The sequence below is a fragment of the Schistocerca serialis genome, chromosome 2, assembly GCF_023864345.2.
Source record: "Schistocerca serialis cubense isolate TAMUIC-IGC-003099 chromosome 2, iqSchSeri2.2, whole genome shotgun sequence".
NCBI lineage: Eukaryota > Metazoa > Arthropoda > Insecta > Orthoptera > Acrididae > Schistocerca > Schistocerca serialis.
In genome coordinates, this window is record NC_064639.1 from 444711673 (window position 1) to 444727181 (window position 15509).

General features: G+C 43.5%; 1 protein-coding gene across 1 annotated transcript in view; it reads right to left on the reverse strand.

Annotated features, from left to right (window-relative positions):
* Positions 1–15509, reverse strand: part of LOC126456055 (venom carboxylesterase-6-like) — a 177614-nt gene that overhangs the window by 20557 nt on the left and 141548 nt on the right. Inside the window, exons 7-8 of the mRNA XM_050091809.1 lie at positions 12713–12878; positions 6275–6456 (exon numbers count right to left, since the gene is read on the reverse strand). Coding sequence (XP_049947766.1) covers positions 6275–6456; positions 12713–12878 — 348 coding nt within the window. The remainder of the gene's footprint in view (positions 1–6274; positions 6457–12712; positions 12879–15509) is intronic.

Consider the following 15509-nt stretch of genomic DNA (forward strand, 5'->3'; position numbering starts at 1 on the left):
CACATACACACACACCCTCCCCTGCCAGCCTGTGATCAAGTCACAGGAGGGCACGAAACGAGAGGGCCATCCATAAGAAAATCGCATTATTTCGACGCAATGAGTCGCAGTTCTGACCTCTACAGCAGAGGCATCGAAAGATGGGGTGAAATGTGGGTGAAATTTGGGCAGAATTGTGATGAGATTTTGCGCCAATGTGACGTGATTAATCTACCTCACATCCTCACATGAACTTCTTAGCTGTGACCATTTTTTCGCATGTGTCGACACCTTTGCTATTTGAAGAGTTTCCGAGAGCGAGGGTGAAGGCGCAGGGCGCCGGGCTTTTGCACCATTACAGAGGAAGGTTTTAGGCTCCTTTTAGTTAAATTTCAAACTTATGCGTGGAAATGGGAGACAATTACGGGGTTTCGAATAAGAGGTACATATTTTTGCGCAAAGTATGTACTAAGTCCAGATACTCTGAATATAGGATTCGTTTAATTTCTTCTTAAAATAACGCTAATAGCTGGGAAGGTAGGAGACAAGATACTGGCAGAAGTAAAGCTGTGAGGACCGGGCGTGAGTTGTGTTTGGGTAGCTCAGATGGTAGAGCACTTGCCCGCGAAAGCCAAAGGTCCAGAGTTCGAGTCTCGGTCGGGCACACAGTTTTAATCTGCCAGGGAGTTTCAACGCTAACAGCTGATGCTGGATTTCTCGGTATATTTACATGCCATATAACCGGCATTGTAATTCATTTCGAATTTGGTAGGTGAGATTCACCTCGGCGCTTTGGGAAAGGCACTTTTACAAACACACCACATTTACTTAAGTCACGACATAGTTTTCTTTAAATTTTTGGCAGAGCTACTATCAAGCTTATTTAGGAAACCTACGATTTCAGACTGTTGTCACAGCGATGGAAGAACTCTGTTGTCTCAGTTGTTCATCAATGCCCTCACCTGTTTTTCATCGATTGGTCGCAGATAAAAATAAACGGAACCAGGTAAGGGCCACATGATATAAAGGGAGATTAGAACTTAAGTTCAACTCTCCATAAAGTCATCACATACTGTCTAATAGATGTGTAATAACGCTTCTTGGTCAGTGTGGGCGTAAAGATCAACGTCTATTGGTTCCTGTTATTAATGACTTGTTAACAGTGACATTGTCATGAAAGCCGAGTTTTGTCACTGGTCAGTATTTACGAAATTCTCTGTAACAATTATAGTAATATTTGCAGACATTTCTATTTAGTTGCTAAGTTCAGTTATGTTTTAATATACAGATAAGAAAAATTCCGCCTTTTACACCTAAATTTATTTCTGTGTACCAATCATGTTTCGCCTGTTCATGCTAGGCGTCTTCACTGGTCTATAACACAAACAAAATTATTTAATTGTTAACCTACAGTTTGGGATACGAGATTTGTAGTAATTCTTAGCAGCTCATTTCAATATAGCCATTTCTATTTACAACTATAAGGTTTTTTTACTTAATTTCGTTTTTTGTGTCCTGTTTATGCATACATAAATTGTTCTAGACGTACATGTACTAAATGCACATAAAACATTTTTCTTCGAATTGAAATTTCTCATTTTAACACTTCTTTGCACATAACCTACTCTGCACCACACTGCACATGTTCTTGTTTACTTGTTTAAAAGGGATCATGCGAGCTGTAGACAGAGAGAATGGAATGGAATGGAGTGTTGGGGTGAAGATGGAAGGAAGGTGGACGGTGGGACACATTGTGCATGTGTGTGTGTGTGTGTGTGTGTGTGTGTGTGTGTGTGTGGGTGGGTGGGTGGGTGTGGGTGTGGGTGGGTGGGTGGGTGGGTTTGTGTGTGTGGGTGTGTGTGGGTGGGTATGTGGGAGTGTGTGTGTGGGTGTGGGTGGGTGTCAGGGGGGTGTGGGGGTATGTGGGGGGGTGTGGGGGTGTGTAGTTTTTTATGGTAAGCTGTGAATTAGTTTGAATATTGTTCTTCTGTTATTTCTCTCTTGGTCACTAAGAAAATTTTCATTTTTATTGATTGCCTTCTGTATGAAATGTTCTTCCCATAGAGTGAGCATTCCCTTTCTTTTGTTCTTACGGCATAATATAGACGTATTTGTTTTTATCCTAGTGTGATGCGATCGCCTTCTATTAGATGTTCTGCATATGTGGAGTGGGTACATATATTCTTCAATCCCTTTATACTTTCTCTGTTCCTGGTGTTAAAAATTCTTGTATCATACCAATACATTAAGAGTCGTGACTATTACGAAGGCTATTCGGAAGGGAAGGAACGATAGGTCGCTAAATGGAAACCGTAGTGAAAACCAAAACCGCTTTATGTGCAACAGTCAGCTGCGTTCTCCAGCTGCGTCTCTACGTAGTCGCCGCTCAGACTTAGAGTTACACCAACTTTTCAATACCCTCGTCATACAAGGCAGCTGCGTGTGTTTTCCGACAGTTCACGCTGGACTTAAGATCGTTTTCTGTGCCAAAATTTTGTCTTCAAAGCCAGCGGTTCATGTGAGCAGAGGTGAAAACCAGAGTAAGGTAAATCCGAGCTTTACGGTGAGTGACCAAACACTACCCATCGAAACCGCTGCAGGAGCGCCCCTATTGCCCCTGTAGTGTTCGGTCGAGAATTGTCATGAATAAGAAAATGCATGACACATTATGTAGGGTTGCGTCAAATCAGGCGAAATCTCTCAGCGGAACCCATGCTTGTCGGGTTCTATTTTCTAGACTCACTGTGCGCTCTAAACTGAGAAGAGCGTAGAGACGCTATCTACAGGCATACTAGAGACACAACCCAACACATATGCGCAACGAAAATTCAATGTGCTTTCCATTTCGCGACCGATCGTTCCTTAATTTCCGAATAGCGCTCCTAGACCCTTATTCATACATTCTTGAACTGTTGTATTTCTCGCGGTGGTCTAGCGGTTAAGGCGCTCAGTCCGGAACCGCGCCACTGCTACGGTCGCAGGTTCGAATCCTGCCTCGGGCATGGATGTGTGTGATGTCCTTAGGTTAGTTAGGTTTAAGTAGTTCACAGTTCTAAGGGGCTGATGACCACAGATGTTAAGTCCCATAGTGCTCAGAGCCATTTTTTGTTGTATTTCTCTTCCTTTTGTTGCACAATTTTTAGTTTCTATTGTATTGTGCTATTTGTCTATAAGTATGTACTAATATTATGTTTTTTGAAGATGTTACTAACGTTGCATGTGAAATGGTTGTGGTATGTTATGGTTTGCCATTTTGTGTTGATGGATGTACACTCCTGGAAATTGAAATAAGAACACCGTGAATTCATTGTTCCAGGAAGGGGACACTTTATTGACATATTCCTGGGGTCAGATACATCACATGATCACACTGACAGAACCACAGGCACATAGACACAGGCAACAGAGCATGCACAATGTCGGCACTAGTACAGTGTATATCCACCTTTCGCAGCAATGCAGGCTGCTATTCTCCCATGGAGACGATCGTAGAGATGCTGGATGTAGTCCTGTGGAACGGCTTGCCATGCCATTTCCACCTGGCGCCTCAGTTGGACCAGCGTTCGTGCTGGACGTGCAGACCGCGTGAGATGACGCTTCATCCAGTCCCAAACATGCTCAATGGGGGACAGATCCGGAGATCTTGCTGGCCAGGGTAGTTGACTTACACCTTCTAGAGCACGTTGGGTGGCACGGGATACATGCGGACGTGCATTGTCCTGTTGGAACAGCAAGTTACCTTGCCGGTCTAGGAATGGTAGAACGATGGGTTCGATGACGGTTTGGATGTACCGTGCACTATTCAGTGTCCCCTCGACGATCACCAGTGGTGTACGGCCAGTGTAGGAGATCGCTCCCCACACCACGATGCCGGGTGTTGGCCCTGTGTGCCTCGGTCGTATGCAGTCCTGATTGTGGCGCTCACCTGCACGGCGCCAAACACGCATACGACCATCATTGGCACCAAGGCATAAGCGACTCTCATCGCTGAAGACGACACGTCTCCATTCGTCCCTCCATTCACGCCTGTCGCGACACCACTGGAGGCGGGCTGCACGATGTTGGGGCGTGAGCGGAAGACGGCCTAACGGTGTGCGGGACCGTAGCCCAGCTTCATGGAGACGGTTGCGAATGGTCCTCGCCGATACCCCAGGAGCAACAGTGTCCCTAATTTGCTGGGAAGTGGCGGTGCGGTCCCCTACGGCACTGCGTAGGATCCTACGGTCTTGGCGTGCATCCGTGCGTCGCTGCGGTCCGGTCCCAGGTCGACGGGCACGTGCACCTTCCGCCGACCACTGGCGACAACATCGGTGTACTGTGGAGACCTCACGCCCCACGTGTTGAGCAATTCGGCGGTACGTCCACCCGGCCTCCCGCATGCCCACTATACGCCCTCGCTCAAAGTCCGTCAACTGCACATACGGTTCATGTCCACGCTGTCGCGGCATGCTACCATGTTAAAGACTGCGATGGAGCTCCGTATGCCACGGCAAACTGGCTGACACTGACGGCGGCGGTGCACAAATGCTGCGCAGCTAGCGCCATTCGACGGCCAACACCGCGGTTCCTGGTGTGTCCGCTGTGCCGTGCGTGTGATCATTGCTTGTACAGCCCTCTCGCAGTGTCCGGAGCAAGTATGGTGGGTCTGACACACCGGTGTCAATGTGTTCTTTTTTCCATTTCCAGGAGTGTATTTCTGCTATGAATGTGCATTATTTGTTGTTGTTATGTGTTGGTATTTATGGAATGTTTTTAATTTTGCTGCCTTCTGCGAGTACTTTCCTTTGTAGCTTGTCTACTATGGTGCTGTTTTATCTATAGTTTTGTGCTATGCTGATGATCATATTTATTTCTTCTTGATAGTTCTTTTTGCTGAGAGGTATTATTCACAGTCTATATATAGCACGCATTTGCGGCTGTTCTTTGAAAATATAATAATTAGCAAGGATTAATTTCCCTAAAATTCTTCTGTGTTTTCCATCACGTCATGCTGTAAACTGACCAGTTTGCTTTTCCACAGCACGGTGAAGAACTTGTCTGACGCATTGTGCCCGCAGTTATGGCGGGAAGTGCTATTGCGAATAGCTAGTTTAGTGCAGATCAACACGTCGCTGTACAACGTGCATAGCTTGCATGAAATTTAGCTGAATTTCTTACGAGAAATTTTGGAACGTGTGACAAGAAGTGTCATTCACTTATTTTCAAAGCTGAAGGAATGCCTGGGCCGAAAAACTTTGTGATGATGTAGTTCGACAGACGCTGATAAAATGTTATAGATCAAGTGCAATACTTCGGCGACTGTACAATAAACCAAAATTCCGGAAAGTAAAGAATCAAACTTCAAAACACATTGTTTCAGAAACTGCCTCGGCTTTCTAGATAAGGCTGTTAGTTCCTATAATTTCCACTTTTCCAACTTTTTCGAAATTTTTATGGAATCGTTACTTAATCTGGGACAACACAAATGCTATCCGTCTGCGGGATGTTCTTCCTGCCTTCATTGTTTCTGCTTTCTGTTTCCTTTACGTAATACTGACTAGAGAGCTATGGTAGTACGACAGCCTATGCAGGGTGTCCCGCAAATGTTGCGAGGAACTTCGAGGGGTTGTACAGGGTGTCTTATGGAACAAAGGGAGGATAGCATCAAACGACGCCACAAAGCATCGATGTTGTGGGTACCAGCACCTGTCACTAGGCCACCCCTAAATACCTACCCTCTAAAATCTCCAGTGATTTTTGCTGTAGAGGGGAAGAATAAAGCACAGGTGGAAACTCTTTTCCGTAACCATCATCCATCAACGCAAGAGAGCATCATATTCATATGAGAAAATGCCTATCTGTTCAGCAGCTAACTCCATCTTCTCCACTGGCGATCGCGGCAATCAGTAGCGATCGCTGGATAACAAACAACATTGCGAGATGTTCCACCTACGCTCCTTAAGCGTACAGAATCACGTTTGCTGCTGAAGGGGTGGCCTAATGGCAGCCGCTGGAGCCTGTAACTTCGACGCTCTGTAGAGTCGTTGGATGACGTTTATGGACACTGAATTGTCTGATTAATTTCTGTCTGATTAACTTCTCATGGTCGGGGTTCATAGCCATGTAGAATTTTTTAAAGGACATCATAAGCCAATGTAGAATTTCTACAGCCAAAGGCGAATATCATGTCCTTTAAAATATCCTCCATTTGTTCCTCAAGACACCTTCTGCACCCGTCGAAGTTTGTCACGACATTTCTGGGACATATCGTGTAAGCCTTAAAAGATAATGCGAAGTTTCAGTGTTTGTGACTTACCAGAGCTGTGGTGTAGTTCTCCTGCAAGGTGATGTCGCTGCCGTTGTAGTAGAATTCTTTGACGGAACGAGCGGCAGTCAACTGTTCTTCCCTCGTCGGTAGTCGTATGTCACAGGCAACAATTTCCTCAAAGTTTTCGTTCAGGTTGCTCACTTGCTCTTCTGTAGACAGTGTTCCTCCGCCTGGTGACAGAAAGGAGCTATTAAATGAGAGAATAGATGGCCTAAAATGTAACCCTGAAAGTGAGCAGTCACTGTTTTTCGGAGGCTCCTTCGAACGTGTTTCGACGTCAAATTTCGTATCCAGCCTATTTAGGCAATCTACTTTAACTCACTAGAGCCACTCTTTACTCACGCAAGTTGGTCTGACACATTGAGCTCCATGCTCTCCTCCACATACAATAGGCCATCTGGAAAGAGACTCGTCAAATTGTAGCTGGACAACGACTGACAACAAAAGAAGTGCGACGTCGTTTGAAAATGATTTAACGCTACCCATAAATCACTGAACACCATTACCGTCAAGTACCACAAACACCTCTGAAACAAGTAGGTGCCCTAGGCCCACATATTCTCCCTGAGTGTGCATTCAGAAACAACTCTGAGCCCCTATTTGTTCTCCTACTCTATTGGCGCGTTCTTACACAGGTTGTCATCTGTTAGTACGTAGCATTTGTTACCTTCCCAATGGCAACTGATCCTATAATACCCCAGGTATTTCTAATCACTCTTTGCAAACTGAACGATAAGAATAGTTAAGACCTTTGACAATGTAATCAGGGAAAATGTCTATGGATGATGTTTGATGACTTCGGAGGATACACTTATCAACCACTGACCACATGATCTTAAGCTGCTCAATCTTGACCTAGGGTGATATAAATGGGAAGAGCCAAAATTAACTGTGTTAACATCCTCACCGTCAGATATACAGAGCCCTTGGAGAATCGGACGTCTCCAATAAATACTACAAATACACACCTACATTAGTAACTGCTGGGCATATCACAATTTTGTAAGGTTAACCGAGACATACTGATTGTTCTGTAAGAGCCACAAAACTTGATACTCTTATATGACCAGAAGATAGAAGATCGCGTCTCTTAATTGATGTGTCATTTCGAAGAAGGCTCAGAGGAAGCCGAAATACAAAGGCCTGGACACAGAAAACTGGGGACATGCCTGTTATTACTGGTGCGCTGAGACTAATACACAACAACCGCAAGAGAGCCCTGCCTCAAATAAAGGATGCCCAAAATCCAGTATCATCTAATGACGCAGTGCTCTACGGACACACAGAATATTTCCCAGTTGTGTGAATATCGTTCGTTTCCGGTTTTGGGAGGCATAGCTGTAAAGCAAACATGTAACCGTTTGGGACATGAATCGTGATAGGCATTAACGATACTGGCCAAATCTTGCCGAGGGAAACTTCAAAAAAATTCGCTAAATGCCAAATTTTCAGATGAATAGTCGTTTCTCGTCGCTAGATACCCTATGGTGCTAGTGTACAGTATGAGAGATTTTGATAAGGTCTAACGTCCCGTCGAAAAAGCTGTTCCTTTCGAAGCCAAATAAATTAACGGAAAAAAATCGCAACACTAAAAAGTAATTGATGCAGAGTAAAGAAATTTTTCGAGTACATTTGTCTAGATGACATATTTAAATGATTAACTTTGCAGTATCACGGGTTAATGTAAGTGCGAGATAAGCGATTGAAAATGTGAAATGCTGGTACATTAATAACTGGTGTAAACGTCTGAACATTGAATGCAAGCATGCAGTCGCGCATGCATTGTGTTGCACAGGTGGCGGATGTCAGTTTGCGGGATGGAGTTCCATGCCTGTTGCACTTGGTCGGTCAATACAGGAACGGTCAGTGCCGGTTGCAGATGATGCTGGAGTTATCGTCCGATGGTGTCCCATATTTTCTCGCTTGAAGACAGATCTGGCGATCGAGCAGGCCAATGAACCCTGTCGACAGGCTGTAGAGCATGTTGGGTTGCAACAGCGGTATGTGGTCGAGCGTTATCCTGCTGCAAAACACCTGCTGGAATGCTGTTCATGAATAGCAGCACGACAGGTAGGATCACCAGACTGATGTACAAATTTAGTCAGGGTAAATGGGATAATTATGGGAGTGCTCCTTCTGTCGTACGAAATCGCACTCTGGATCTTAATTCCAGAGGTATAGGTCCAGTGTGTCTAGCCTGCAGACAGGTTGGTTGCAGGCGCTAAACTTTCCTTCTCCTGGTCAACATACGGCCATCACTAGCACCAAGGCTGAATCAGCTTTCATCACAATACACTACAGACCTGCACACGTCCCTCCGATAAGCTCTCGCTTGTCACCACTGAAGTCGCAAATGGCGATGCTTACTACTCAGGACGTCTGGCTTGGTGCTGTCTTTGAAGTAAACGACTTGTAACAATTCTTTGCAATACTGCTGCTCAGATTGTTGCCGCAGATGCAGTACGATGTGCCAGAGCCACACGCCAAACATATGGTCTTCCCTTTCACTAACGTCACGTGGTCGTCAGGAGTCCTGTCATCTTGCGACCGTATATTCTCGTGACCACCGCTAACAGCAATCATCTACAGTGGCTACATTGCTGCCTAGTCTTTCTGCGGTATCGCAGAAGGAACATCCAGCTTCTTCTACCCCTATTATACGACATCGTTAAAGCTCAGTGAGGTGTTGACAATGGCGTCTCTGTCGCCTTTAAGGCATTCTTGACTAACATTAATTCGCCACAGCCAGTCTCAAAAGTAACTAAGCTCACGACAGTCACAGCGCATATTTAAAGCAGACCTGATGTGCATCCTTACAGTGGTGTTACTAGCGCCACTCTCATGGGATTGGAGTGGAATCTGAATAGACATCATCTTTCAGATGTAGAATTACGCCTACTAACTTCTATTTATGTCGCGCAACTCCTTTTTGGTGTTGCGATTTTTTCCCCCATTCAGCATATATCCGCGAGCAGTCAAGCAGTTGCCGTGTGTCTGTGGGCTGACGCTCTTTCCATGGACGTGGAATGCTTCACAAAACAATTAGACTGATGTTGCCCAGTGTACTTGTACCATGATCCCATTATCGCGACAACTTTATCGTGAGAGATAACAGCTGTAACAGGTTTGCAACTGTCTCCAGGGGACCCGTCAGCAATCCTACAAGGATGGATTTTAGAACAGAAAGAGATTACTCATCTTCTGCTCCAGACTTAAACCCTACCGACGCGCAGACGTGGAATTAAACAGACGATGAGAGGCGACTTAGGGGATGTTACACCACTGAAGTGGAGCTGACAGTTGATGCTCACATCATGGACTCTAATCCTCGCCGGCTGCGGTGCCCGAGCGGTTCTAGGCGCTTCAGTCTGGAACCGCGCAACTGCTACGGTCTCAGGTTCGACTCCTGCCTTGGGCATGGATGTGTGTGATGTCCTTAGGTTAGTTAGGTTTAAGTACTTCTAAGTTCTAGGGGGCTGATGACCTCAGATGTTAAGTCCCATTGTGCTCAGAGCCATTTTAACCATTTAAACTCCCTTCCTCGCAGAATGATGGCCATTGAAGTCGAATGCCTTTGGGCGGGATAAGGTGAAGAAACCATGTGCTCTACCTTTCCTGGATCTAAAACAGTCTTTCCACTCTGTTAATTTCATATTCTCTATAGATCGCACTAATTAAAACAGTAAGAGAATAAAACTCGTCTTCGGTGGATTCAGACCACCCTGTGCAACAAGCATCCGTCTTCCAGCTTCAAGACAAACCCACTGAGCTACCTACATGTGGCGCTGATTTCATCGACATCGTAGTATTTCTTCCCACTTCCGTCTTTGACTCCATCTTACCACAGAAACCACTTTTTCTATGTGTATAGTACTAGGAATTAAATGTTGCCTGTTGCCTTGTGAGTTTTTGGGAGTGTCAGATGGCGGAATTTTTTTCAAACACACTCACGATAACAATTTTTGGTTCAAAATGGTTCAAATGGCTCTGAGCACTATGGGACTCAACTGCTGAGGTCATTAGTCCCCTAGAACTTAGAACTAGTTAAACCTAACTAACCTAAGGACATCACAAACATCCATGCCCGAGGCAGGATTCGAACCTGCGGCCGTAGCGGTCTTGCGGTTCCAGACTGCAGCGCCTTTAACCGCACGGTCACTTCGGCCGGCGATAACAATTTTTCTGTGCGTTTATATTCAGCACTGGACACGCTGTTAGGTAATTGCCTCACACGTAACTTGGCGAAGATTTAAATCTTCGGCTCCGAAGTTTTCATGGGCTTAGTGTATTTCTAACGAATATAGTTTTTTCAGGTGTGATTCTCTGGCATACCGTGTAACCAGAACCGTTTAGCTTTGTATCTACGATAATGTGTCTAAGGTAGTTCTTTGCAAATTCTCTATATGGGAGAACAAAGCAGTGTGCCACTTAATAGAAGGTATCCCAATTAAAAGCGTTCGTTTCGACCATCGAAACAGTATTTTAAATACATAATATGCTTCGTTAGTGTATAAGTTTCTGTTGAGCCACCTAGTGAGTAGAGATGAAGCACTAACTCAGTTTAAAAAATATGTTTGTTGGGACAGATTCCAGTCTTGCTTGAAAAACTCTGATATCGTTAGATTTGAGTAAATATCGGAAGAGTATTTTACAATGACTAATTTTTGGGCTCACAGAATCCCTACTCCATAACATTCTCTCGTACTTTGGTCTGCTCCACAACAAATCAATTATACAGGGTGATTCAAAAAGAATACCACAACTTTAAAAATGTGTATTTAATGAAAGAAACATAATATAACCTTCTGTTATACATCATTACAAAGAGTATTTAAAAAGGTTTTTTTCACTCAAAAACAAGTTCAGAGATGTTCAATATGGCCCCCTCCAGACACTCGAGCAATGTCAACCCGATACTCCAACTCGTTCCACACTCTCTGTAGCATATCAGGCGTAACAGTTTGGATAGCTGCTGTTATTTCTCGTTTCAAATCATCAATGGTGGCTGGGAGAGGTGGCCGTAACACCATATCCTTAACATACCCCCATAAGAAAAAATCGCAGGGGGTAAGATCAGGGCTTCTTGGAGGCCGTCCAGAACTTTTCCCTTTGCACAAACACCCATTCTCTGTAAACTGTTTATACCAACGTTTAATACACCACCTATCAGGAGGTTTAACACAATACTTCGTTCGAAATGCACGCTGAACAACTGTCGCCGATTCACTTCTGCCGTACTCAATAACACAAAAAGCTTTCTGTTGAGCGGTCGCCATCTTAGCATCAACTGACGCTGACGCCTAGTCAACAGCGCCTCAAGCGAACAAATGTACAACTAAATGAAACTTTATAGCTCCCTTAATTCGCCGACAGTTAGTGCTTAGCTCTGCCTTTTGTCGTTACAGAGTTTTATATTCCTAAAGTTGTGGTATTCTTTTTGAATCACCCTGTATAATCATTAAGATGTCTCAAGTTCCTTTTATGGTTCAACTATGACGACTATATTTGTGTTCGTTTTCTGTAATTCTTCATTAAGTTCGTAGCACTCTGAACCAAGAGAGATGGTTAAAATATTGGCCGCGCATTGGGGAGAAGTGGGATAAACACTCCATTCCGTCATTCACATATTTTTCCCTGATTTTTTAATGGCCTCTTTGTCGACAGGATGTTAAGTCCTGTTTTCCTTAACTTTGTTAAATCAATTGCTGGAAAAGTTTTTTCGAAAAGACTGGGCCGATTTGTTTCCCCATCCTTCTATCCGATATTGTGTTCCATTTCTACTGACGTATAAAAATAGTCGTGGAGGATCTTCCATTCTTTTCTCCGCTGGGTCTCGACAAAAAGCAAGGAAATTATGGTTCAAATGGCTCTGAGCACTATGGGACTTAACATCTATGGTCTTCAGTCCCCTAGAACTTAGAACTACTTAAACCGAACTAACCTAAAGACAGCACACAACACCCAGTCATCACGAGGCAGAGAAAATCCCTGATCCCGCCGGGAATCGAAACCGGGAACCCGGGCGTGGGAAGCGAGAACGCTACCGCACGACCACGAGATGCGGACAAGGAAATTATAGTGTCGTTTTGTTTTAGTCCATCTTCGTCATTTGATGTACCATAAATTAATAAATGAATGCTACTATGCACCTCTCACATAGATAAGCAGAATTTATCTTAGAAGTTTTGTCAAAACCCTGTTTCTGTGAGCAGTTCACGGGATTGCTTGATATTCTTTTTGTGTAACCTATAATCCTGCAAGTGAATACGGCGCTGTCGGAGGCCGGCTGTGTTATCTTTTGTTATTCACCATTTTATCGATGTATTTATGGTACTTAATAATAGAATATTATTTATATTTCTTAAAATTACAGTCCGATTGTTGTTCGTTAGAGCCACTAACTAATATGGATGTTAAGCTACTCACTTTGTGTTGATTTAAGCGACTCAAGGTCGCAGCTTCCCGCCATGAAAGGGACGTAAGTGTAGCGACCGTCGGCCACCAGCGTCCACGGCTCTTCAGTCAGCACCGCTGACTCGCTCTGCGGTTCAATGCTGGGCGCCCAGATGCAGGTGAACAGACTCACGCTGTCCTGTGTAGTAAAAAAAACCTTGACTACCACTTACATGTCCCATTCGTGACGCACACTAATTAGCAACATAAAAAACATATGTACAGAATCATGTAAATCGTATTTTTATATCTGCTGTTGTTTTCATTGCGCCCCTCAACTAATATTGTGTGCTCAACACAAGCTCCTGAATACTGATAAACCACGCCATATCGTGCCACTTTAACAACGATAGATTTGGGACGTTAGGTAATATGCGTGTGGCTTTTCGGTTGTTCCACCAACTTACTTTTTAAGGACATACGGACCCGGCCTCCAAAATGTGCTTCATTAAGGCATGACGTAAATGATTAAAATTTGAAAATAGGCAAAAATGCAGATCTGGTTGACAAATAATCACTTTTAATGGTGGTATAGTTTTATATACCGCAAGGTTGGCTACCTTGACCTGTTACGCTGGTTTCTGCGCGGCGTTTTCCCTTCATTTTATGAACAATAGGGCAGGAACAGCAATTAACTGTAGCCTGCGTGACGTAATTTTCAGTAATGTGATCCAGACACGTCCTCTGCTACAGATATTACCCTTTTACTCCTTGTAAGGGAATCTCGCTGATTATTATGTATCGTTAGCTTTATAGTTGTTGTATTGTAAAAGTTTTGTTCTTATGTTATGTGCTACAGGCGATCAAATGGAAAGTAAGCTATGTTCAATGGAAGAGAGATAAAACAAATTTCCTGTCTGCACTACTGGCTGCATTCAGTTGTGTAATTTACTAGGAGCATGAAATTATTGGTGAATAATGTCCCATCTAGAAAACTATCTCTGATTAAAAAGCAGAAGCATTATCATTAGGTGCGAATTCTACCAACGGATAGATCAGTGTCACAATAAAAAATACACTCCAACATAAGAAGACGATGCATCACAAAGAAGTTATCCAAATGGGACGGTAAACGTTGTCATGTACATGTACAAACTAACAAATGCTGGAAATTTCAGAAAATTGGATTTATTCTGGAGAAAGAACTTCACAAATTGAGCAAGTCAATAAGACGCTGGTCTACTTCTGGCCGTTATGCAAGCAGTTATTCGGCTTGGCACTTATCGATGGAGTTTTTGGATTTCCTCCTTAGGAATATGGAGCAAAATTCCGCCCATTTGCCGCGTTAGATCGTCAAAATGCCGAGATGGTTGGAGGGCATCGTCCATAATGCCCCAGAAGTTCTCAACTGGGTCGCCAAGTTCCGCATGTCTTAGCCTGCATTTGTAGAAATAATAGTGTAGAATCAAGAAGCAACCTTGCACATTGTACTCCTTGCACTTCATAGGCGGTAACTGTTCCATATTAAAGCCAAAAAATAATTTTAAATTAATTGTCAGTTTAACATCTACCATGAAAACTAAATTTATGGGTTGGTTATTGCTGCCCCTGTTCCATAGCAATTGTCTTCTTTATGAATTACAAATCATACGACACTGGTGTAATATTCTATAATTTTTATTGTTTTAAAAACCGTTTATCGGGGGTCAGCTATCGTCAGGCACAAAAGATACGACACGTAACAGCCAATACTGGTTCGTAAAAATAAACACTGTGGAACCTAGAAAACGCGTTTGATAATATATAATGATGCAGAATATTTGAAATTCAGAGAAAAATAATAGTAGCTTATGGGGAAAAACGGGTGATATAAAATACGTACAAGAACCAAGAGCGAACAATATGACTAGAAGCCCCAGAACGAAGTGCAGGGATTAAAAAGCTTCTAATACAGGGATGCAGTCTTTCGCTCCTATTGGTCAATCTGTGCATCGAAGAACCAATGACGGAAATAAAAGAAGTGGCAAAGAGTGGGACAGAAGTTAAGGTTAAAAGGATGTCAATGATAAGAGTTCTGACGACATTGCTGTCCTCAGAGAAAGTGAAAAAGAAATGCAGGATGTTTTCAACAGAATAAGTGGAGAACATGGATTGAGAGTAAACCAGAAAAAGACAAAAGTAATGAAGTATCAGAAATAGGAATAACGAGAACTTAACATGAAAACTGATGCTCACGGAGTAGACGTAGTTAATGAATTCTGCTACCTTGGTAGCAAAATAACCTATGATTGACAAAACAAGGAACACACAAAAATCAGACTAGCAAGACAAAGATGGCATTCCTGACCAAGAGAAGTCTGCTGCTATCAAATACAGACTTTAATTTGGGGAAAAAATTTCTGAGAATGTACGTTTTCAGCACGGCATTGTGTGGTAGTGAGACATGGACTGTAGGAAAATCGAAACAGAAGAAAATGTAAGAGTTTGCGATGTGATTCTACAGAAGAACAAAAATCAGGTGGACTGATCACGAATGAGGAGTTCCTCAGCAGAATCAGCGAAGAAAGGACCATGGAAAGCACTGAAAAGAAGCAGGAACAACAAGACAGGGCATGTGTTAAGGCATCAGGGAATAACTTCAGGGAATAACTTCCATGGGACTTGTAGAGAAAAAACCTGTAAGGGAAGACAGAGATTGGAACACATCCAGCAAATAACTGAGAAGAAGAGGTTTGCCCAAGAGAGGAAATCATGGTGGGCCGTATAAAACAAGTCAGAACACAGAATACTGATGACAAAAAGAAAACAAGTATTGCACCACTGATTTGCT